Source organism: Morus notabilis, unplaced genomic scaffold, assembly GCF_000414095.1.
Source record: "Morus notabilis unplaced genomic scaffold, ASM41409v2 Scaffold337, whole genome shotgun sequence".
Lineage (NCBI taxonomy): Eukaryota > Viridiplantae > Streptophyta > Magnoliopsida > Rosales > Moraceae > Morus > Morus notabilis.
The window spans coordinates 814,645-824,153 of NW_010359286.1; the positions used below are offsets into that span (position 1 = coordinate 814,645).

Sequence of the window (9,509 nt, forward strand, 5' to 3'; positions counted from 1 at the left end):
TTCCACATAATCTCATTATGCGAAATACACTCATTCAATATCTCACCATATTAACAGTGTGGATAACACCGTACCATTCTAAATGAGAATGACATGTATTAATAATGTTTTAATTAAAGATTCTGAACTTTAATTAAATTCATTATGAACATTGCTTTTTGATTATTATCCTTAAACATTATCCTCTCGTATATAACACTTATATACAATGTTTAAGGTTACATAAATAATCATGGAATTTTCATTGATATTCATAAAATATTCATAAACATATGCACATAAAATAATGAATAAACTCTTTTATTAAATAAATAATAAATATCCTATTACATCTGATGCTTCTAGGACACTATTCTCAACAAATAATAGGTCTAGAAATAAGACGACCAAGAAATAACAACGGACAAAGAAAGGTGGCACTAATTTTTTCTTTTTTTGGTTTTCTGTACTGTTATTTATTCCTTATCTTCAAAAGTCACAACAGTAATGTTGCTGGCTAATTTGAAGGGATCAAATCTTCTAATTTGTCAATGAAAGAGGAAAATATTATTGTTTTATAGCTTATATATTTTTGCATATCCAAACTCTAAATTAATAGAAAATCATATAATGCATAGTGCTTGCCTTTTCCTTGAGAATTTTTTTGGGGTTAACTATAGTGGTTATAGCTAATATATATTTTTGCATATCCAAAATGTATAAATTAATGGAAAAGCATATAACGCGTAGTTCTTGCTTTTTCCTTGAGAACTTTTGGGGATCATTTATACAAATTATTTTGTTTTTGGGATTTTTTTTTCTTTTGCTAAATTTTTTAGGATCTAATCTGTAGGTTAGGTTGTACAACTGATGGAAACTAGAAAGCATAAAAAAGGTTAGATACCCACTCAAGTAGGATTATGCTTTAGATATCCATATGATACTAATTAATATACATGTCATTTTCCATTTAATCAGAGAGAGAATTCCAGAGAAAGAGAGAGCATGAAAAAAGAAGAATAGTCTGGGCAACTACCGGAAGCATGTCTCCAATCAGCCGGCTTTTAAAATACACATATGCGCTCTACGTCAGTCAATCTATATGATGATGGAGTCCGTGTTGACGTTTTTCTTTTTTTTTTTTAGTCATTGGTGGAATAAAGGCAGTCATTCTGTCAGTATTGGTGTTTGTTTCCCCACAAATCGTTAGTTTTATGTGGGCTTTCGTTGTTTTTGTTGATTTCAATTGTGTTCCCCCCACCAAACTCTAACCTTATGTGAGTTTTGTGTTGTTTTTCATCTTCTGTATGCGTTTTGCTAGATCTTCCGCTTCGGCGAGCTTGATTTAGAAGAATACTGGCTTTCAAAATCAGTTTTTGCAGAGAGTTTACTACAGCCCCTTCGGAAGAGCCAACCGTGGAGGGTTTAAACGAGCCGAGAGAAGTACTCCAAATTGTGTCCATCATCGGACTTTGGATCCCTGTACTAAGACGCCAACGGATCTACCAAATTTGGTTTGTTGTATCAGTTTTCTATATTGAGTTCTCTGTAAGTTTCATGCTTTGTTGACTAATGAAATGTTGTTTCGCATTAAAAAAATAAAACTATGTCTTTCTAGTCATGTGAATTGGTTTTAAATTACCATATTTTGTTATTAATTTTTTATATTTATTAAGGTAATTGTAACATCCCCTTTTAAAATGTAACTATTACAAAGATACGAATATCCAAATATATTACAATAATTGATAACACGTACTATACAAAAATTTGAACAAGTTTAAACTTTTGTTACATAACATAATTCATAAAATTTCACATCATAAAGTCTTAAATACACGCTCGTAATTATTTAAAATATGATGGTTCCCCCTTTTAAACTTTTCTCCCAACAGGTCGGTTCCATATGTACTAATACGTCAGCTTAGCACCTTGCTCATTCTCCAGTTTAATTCAATGTACTTTTTCCCTTACCTACAACACAAGTATAAATAAACTGATGACCTAATGCTTAGTAAGCAAAGTTATTATCTCACATGAAAGTTAAAATTCATTTATGCTCATACTTTGCTTTTTTCTTTTTGTTCATCTTAATGCCCTGGAGAATACTACATGAGTAAACTTTAATTTATTTAATTGCTAACTATTGGCTTAATAATTTCTGTTGAGCTCTATACTCCTATGAAGGCACCTAGTCTTGAAATAATTTCTAAATAATTACTTAGGCAACATATCCTATTATCTTTCAACTTTAAAGTGAATGCAATGCTTTAATATAGCAGATGCAAAGATACTGTATGAGAAGTTATAACCAGAAGATAGTAAGTATAAACGTACTGAAAATAATTTTCAATATATTTTAACTTGCGTTGTATGTGAGATCTTTACTTACCTTGTCTTAGCGTCCCGTAAGAAAATATACTCCTAACCAATATAATAACAACCACAATACTATATCAGTAACCAAAATAGATTAATAATACTAACATAATAACTAAACATATAGAACTGCTATTCCATTTTCACTTCACTTTCAGGTCCATAAATTATCCCATCATGTTGTCCATTAGGTCCAATAATTTGGTCCTTCGGTCCTTTGTCTAAAGTCCATAAAGTTCACATACACGGTATTCCTGGGTATAGTACGGTATTTTTCAGTCATACGATTTGGTTCATGCATATAGTATTATTCACATGTATGGATACTATTCACATATATGACACTATTCACATATAAGGGTATTATTCACGCATTTGAGTACTATTCATGCATATAATGACTATTTATGCATATGGGAAATATTCACATATACGGTCACTATTTACGCATACATGTATTATTCATGTTTATGGTAATTGAGCATTATAACGACTTATAATGAATTAACCTAGATTATTTACGTAAGCTGTACTATAGTAAAACAAAACTATAAATCATAAATAATAACGAGTTTAGAACTCATACCTTATCAGCAGAACTCTGACCTTCGAAGATTAGAGCTAGAACCTTCACTAAGAAAAAGTATTTTAGAAAGAAGAAGAGAGAAATAATTTTGTTTCTAAAATTCGAGGACAATGAATAATGAATTCTGAAGGCCTATTTATAGGAAAACTATGAGGTACTATGCAGTTACTATGCGTAATAAAATATTATTAGGATCATTTTCTAATATATGTAGATATATTTAAAATTTACAAATCATTTAGTAGTCAAACTACATTTTTTTTGTCTAGATTAACTGACAGAGAAGATGTCTTTGTAATTTTTTTTTTAAAGTTTACAAACTATTGACGTAAAATATTTTGATACTTCGAAAGAACATTTTGTCTAGATTAACTGACAGAGAAGATGTCTTTGTAATTTTTTTTTGAAAGTTTACAAACTATTGACGTAAAATATTTTGATACTTCGAAAGAACATATGGTATGTTAATTTGGACTGGACCATATCAACTGACCCAATGCCCAGCTTAACATGCATAAAGACCCAAACTGAGCATATATCTAAAGGCCCAATAACCTAACTGGAACGGATTGACTAGACTAATTTATTTTATTTTATTTATTTTATTATTATTATTTTTTGTATGAGCTAGAGTTGTCAAAGGGTCGTGCCGGGCTGGCACGACCCTTCTAACCCAGGCCCGTTAAGGACATGGGTCGTGTCAGGTCTGGGCCTGAAGAGAAACCCACAGGCCCAGCACTGGCCCTCGGCCTTAGTCCATAAGGGTTAGGGCCGACCTTGATGCTTTTAAATGTTTTTGCAATATTTAACTAAAAAAAATATATCATATGCTCCCAAAAGATGTGATTTTATTGAATTGAAATAATATGAATAAGTACGCATAAATGATTGCCTCGTTAAAAACATTGCCAAGTAAAACCCATATGGAGATTGGAACAAAACCTTAGCGAATGAAAAAAGAGTGCAATATTCTAGGATAAGTAAATTACAAAACCTAAGTGCTTCTAGAAGATTCTGTTATGTCTAAGTTAGAAAAATAATTTTGAATTGAATAATCCATATAGTGTTGTTTTTGCCTTCTGGCATCTTCCCAGTCTTTGACGCATATTAGCCCCTCCAAGATATCCGGATACATTCTGTTTCTCTTCTCGTCAAGAATTCAGTTGCTTGCACTAATTGCTTGCTCCGATGCTACCATTGACACTAGAGTTGTCAGAATGTCACGGGCTATTATGGACAGTGTTGGAAAACTATCGGTCTTGCTCCTCCACCAATGTAAGATGTTCAGTTTGTCGTCATCGATTACAAAATTTGATTCAAAATATTTTACCAGTTCGGTAGACTCTTATGTTGATGATGATCCTGACGTTTTCTCTTTCTTCTTCAAGAAGCTCCACAAGGAGCCTTTAGGTCCCGAACTGCTAGTTGACGTCAAAGTTTCCTGTTCTTTTTTACCTATTCCGTATTTTGCTTCATACAAACCAAATAATTTTTCTAACATTTTCCTAGCATCAGTCATAGTTAGTTGCATATCAATGCCTAAATTTTTTGCCGTAGCAGTCATCAAATATTCAATTTCATCTACTCCGCACCTATGATCCAAAATGGTTATTAATGCATATAACATAGGACAACCAGACTAATAACTTTTAAATTTAGCTTACATTAGCTTAACTATAGTTCCAAAAAGTTCAGTATCCCTATAAAAAGAGAATGTTTTCGAAATATTAAATAGTTGATACAAAACTAGATGTGCAGTAGGATAATAAACTTTAGAAAGTAATTCAGTAGTATTGTAGAAAACTTCTAAAAATTTAAAAAAGTACTCACCAAACTTCCAATCAGTATCAAAAATTTTAACTAATTTTCTTAATGCACTTGAGTTTCATTTATGTTTAACAATTTTTTAGGATTTTTTTTTTTATAATTTCATATTTGATAACAAAAAAAAGTAATATATCATATGCCCTAAAAATGTGATTTTATTGAAATAATATGAATAATTATAAGAATATGATTGGTTGAATGAACTACATAGGTCGACCAATTGACACTAAAATGTCTCAAATCTCATTAAAATTTCATGTCGCGAGTCGTGCATGGCCCTTCGCGGACTTAGGCCGTGCTTGACCCTTTGCGTGCCTGAGCCTTAACGGGTCTGGGTCGTGCATGGACTGCGGGCCTCAAATATGAGGCCTAACCCATACCCTTCTGATGTGCCGGTCCGGCCCAATCTTGTACTGTATAGAATTAGACCGTGTCGAATTGACTACTGTAGCCGGTTGGGTCAATTGACACCTCTAATATGAGATAGCTTAGTTCTACTCGCACGGACAAGACCGGTTCAACTCGAAAAAGAATGTGGTCTAGCATATTTTCACCTTTTGAATTGTTTGGGCCGAGCTGGGTGGCTTGAATTGACATCATTTCTCGAAATAATAAAATAAAAAAATAAAGAAAAAAAAAGCAAAAAAAAAGGAAGAGAGGGTGGCGAAAAAGGAGGGTGTGCTTACGTGACAAGCAGAAGAATCACCGCCAGGCGCCACCCCTTTTAATTACGTTTGTCAATCGAATCCTTCTTTCACTTCTCTCTCTCTCTCTCTCTCTCTCTCTATTTAAACCCCCCAATTTCACCAATTTTTCTCTTCTAAATTTCTCTCTCTCTCTCTCTCTCTCTCCTTCCGATTCACCTGACCAAACCCTAGCTCATACACAGGTCAGTTTGATTATCCGTTATTTATGTATTTCTCTGATTATTGCTTCGTATATGATTTCTGATTATTCCTATTATTTTTTATTTTTATTTATTTAATTTAGCTTCGTGGTTTTCGAGGGTTTCGGAATCTTTTTCTATTTTATTTTTATTTTATTTTATTATTATTATATGTCGATTGATTGTTCTGTTTTCATTTTTATATTCTCTCTGAAATCTGAATTTGTCGTCGCGATTCTTGCTGTTTATTTTTTTTCCTTCTTTTTTTTTTTTGAGTTTTATTGTTCTTTTGATACTTTTATCTTTAAAAAAAAAATGGAAAATTTGTTTGGCTGAGATTATGACTTGTTTAAAGATATAACTTTGCTCAAGTTTGGCAATTTAAAACTGGGATTAAGATGAAAATGAAAACGCAATTGCAAATTTGATTTTTTTTTTCGCTTATTAAATTTTAAGGAATGTTTTTATTTTATTACTATTATATGTCGATTGATTGTTCTGTTTTCATTTTTATATTCTCTCTGAAATCTGAATTTTTCGTCGCGATTCTTGCTGTTTATTTTTTTTCCTTCTTTTTTTTTTTGAGTTTTATTGTTCTTTTGATACTTTTATCTTTAAAAAAAAAATGGAAAATTTGTTTGGCTGAGATTATGACTTGTTTAAAGATATAACTTTGCTCAAGTTTGGCAATTTAAAACTGGGATTAAGATGAAAATGAAAACGCAATTGCAAATTTGATTTTTTTTTTCGCTTATTAAATTTTAAGGAATGTTTTTGTTGCTGAGATAAATTTTTAGGAGAATTCTATTATAGGTTGTGAAAAATAACATGAGTTACTGAGAACTATGTTCTTTGAATCATACCGAAATTGAAAAAGTGTGAAAATTTGTTGTAACTTTGCGAAAGTCTGATGCTCAGTATTTTTTTTCTTACTCTGTCAAAGAATTCTCCAAATTATTGTATGGAGCTTTACTTGAATTTGTCCATTAATTTTTGTTTTTATTTGGAGAAAAGTGTTCCTTTAAATTTAATTACAAATATTTAGAAACCCTTTTAATTTAGAAGTCTGTTTTGTTTGGTTGTACTTTGGCGTAGTTATGTTTTGTTCGCGTATTAAATTGGCCATGTGCCTGGACCCTTTATGACTTAATCTGGGCCCGCAGGACCGAGCTTGTGCATTTTCTGTTTCGTGGGCATAACATGAAACTTAGCCTCTTCATTTTTTAAGTTGATTTTTCTTTGTAAGATTTTTGTTTTAAATGGTGGGGTTGGTTTAACTCATGAATGAAGCTCATGTTTTTGAACCTTTCAGTGAGCAGTTCTTAAGATAAGTTTCTATCTTTTTTGGGATATTTGATGGCGTCAAAGCGGATCAATAAGGAGTTGAAGGACTTACAGAAGGACCCTCCTGCTTCTTGCAGTGCTGGTATTCATATTTTTTAATCTCTTTGGTCAAATGGCATCTTTGCATTCTGTAATTACTTCGTTTTTGGTTTTTAGCCATACTTTATCAATTGTGAGGTAAATGGACAAACCAGCAAATAGAAGAGACTAATTTGCTTTAACATTTGTTTCATAGTCTATAGAGGTGAAAGACCGGTTGGTAGACGGTAGTCATAGTCTATATGGGTTAAAGTTTGGATGATAATATGATTGCTTTTGGTGTTTGTTAAACCGCTCAACAACACGCACACTTACAATTAACTATGCTTCCACACCTCACACGAATCTGATTTTACACATACAATGGTTTCAAGTGTTTATGTGAGAAAGCTTTTATCAACACAAACTTCTCACGCTTTTTACTTGAAAGGTGTAACTTGCTATCTTAAACATAGACAAGGGTATCACCTTGTTAATGTTTTGTGCTAGATGGGTGTTTGGGTTTGATTCCGATCAGGGCTGTGTCTACTTCTAAGTTCTGGTTTACAACAGAAAGTTTGATTTTTGTTTTTAATATACGAAACTATTACTGCTGTTGATACTTACTAAGAGGATCATTCAGGTCCTGTGGCCGATGACATGTTTCACTGGCAAGCAACAATTATGGGTCCCACTGATAGTCCTTTTTCTGGAGGTGTTTTTCTTGTATCCATTCACTTCCCACCTGATTACCCATTCAAGCCACCAAAGGTACAAAAAAACACATTTTATCATTTTATCTGTTTTCTTTCAATTTGGACCTTATTATGCATGCATACTTGTTATCTAAACATACTGCTGTCACCATGTCCGCAGTTGTGTGATTTGTCTTCTTTAATTAATTAATATAGTGTACTTTGGTTTTGTTGCTCCAAATCTTACTCCATTCTTGTCCTTGGGATGGTTTGTGTGAACAGTGTTCAGTTTCGTTGTTCTTATTATATGTGGCATTGAAATACGTGCTTAAATACACATGATAGGTCCAGGAATTTGTCATTTCCTTGCTTGGTTCTTTGGCGTGTTAGGAATTTATGCTAGTATCTTTATCAAGTTTTTGAACGTGTTCCATCCAATGCCAAGAAAACAGGAGGAGCATATGGCTGAATTGGCTAGAGTTGTCAGCCAAGTTTTTATAGGAATTTCAACTAGTTCCATCATCCATTGCAATGTTGTCGACATGTTTAAGGAAAATAGTGGTTTGCACGAATTGCTTATTTCTATGCATTGGACTCACGCAGGTTTCCTTCCGGACAAAGGTTTTCCATCCCAACATTAATAGCAATGGTAGCATCTGCCTTGACATCCTCAAAGAGCAGTGGAGCCCTGCTCTTACCATATCCAAGGTAAAGATCTTGATTCAAGTTTTCATTTTTAGTTCTGCTATTGCGCAATCTACTTGTTATTCGGTTTAAAACCTAGTATGTTTCTTGCAGGTCCTCCTCTCGATATGCTCACTGCTTACTGATCCAAACCCGGATGATCCTCTTGTGCCCGAAATCGCGCACATGTACAAAACCGACAGAGTGAAGTACGAGTCAACTGCTCGGTCCTGGACTCAGAAATATGCGATGGGCTGAGGGTTTGTCATTCTGTCAGGGACTCAGGAGCATATCAAGCTGTCTTAGTAGTAAATAAATAGAGAGAGTGGGTCAGAGATTGAGCGAAAAAAACTTGTTTGGTCTGTTTTCATGCTCTTTTGCAATGAAAAGGTTTTACATATGGTCATCCGTTGAAACTGGGCCTGTTATTTTAGATGGTTGATAATAGTAGTAGAAATGTTGATTGCAAAATTGTTGGTCCTTGGTGGTGTTGATTGCATTATTATTTATTATGATTTTCTGCAGCCTTGAGTTTTAGTCTATACATGTTCTTGGCATATTTCTCTTGAGCCTGTAGTCTAGAACTAGGTGATAAATAGAACCCAATCTCATTTGGTTGGGCCAGTCTGGTGACTATTTGGTTTGGGGAAAATGAGAAATATTTTTTTGAGTACATGAGTAGTCTGAATTTTTTATTTATTGTTCTTGATTAATATCTTTTTAAGTTAAATATTATATTAGTTAAAAGGATATTAATTAAGAGTAATGGATTAAAATTTAAATTTACGCACTTTTAAGGGTAAGTTAAATAAATTTTATTTTTCATATTAAATGTTGATTGCAAATTTTTTCTTTTTCATCAAAGGGCTTTCCGGCATTTACACTATCTTTGGTAGGAAAGAGAAGCGGCGGGAAGGCATTTCACTTTCGCTCTTTAAACTGAGTTTCATAGTTCAGGAGGGCACAAATTTAGAGAGGTGAATTAAGAGTGCACATTCTCCAATTTTTTCGAAGAGTTTGTTTGGTAGGTATGAAAAGTGGAAATTGTTTAGTGGGAAATTGTTTAGTAGGGGTTAGGGGGTTGAAGGATATTGTAACTCATGGTTGTTCG

General features: G+C 33.1%; 1 protein-coding gene across 1 annotated transcript; it reads left to right on the forward strand.

The window, feature by feature from the left end:
* The first annotated feature begins 5,601 nt into the window (after positions 1-5,601).
* LOC21406528 (ubiquitin-conjugating enzyme E2-17 kDa) lies at positions 5,602-8,919 on the forward strand. Its single transcript, XM_010094093.2, has 5 exons — positions 5,602-5,660; positions 6,970-7,083; positions 7,663-7,790; positions 8,318-8,422; positions 8,513-8,919. The coding sequence occupies exons 2-5, from the start codon at positions 7,014-7,016 to the stop codon at positions 8,654-8,656; spliced, it is 447 nt and encodes a 148-aa protein (XP_010092395.1). The 5' UTR covers positions 5,602-5,660; positions 6,970-7,013; the 3' UTR covers positions 8,657-8,919.
* The last annotated feature ends 590 nt before the right edge of the window (positions 8,920-9,509 follow it).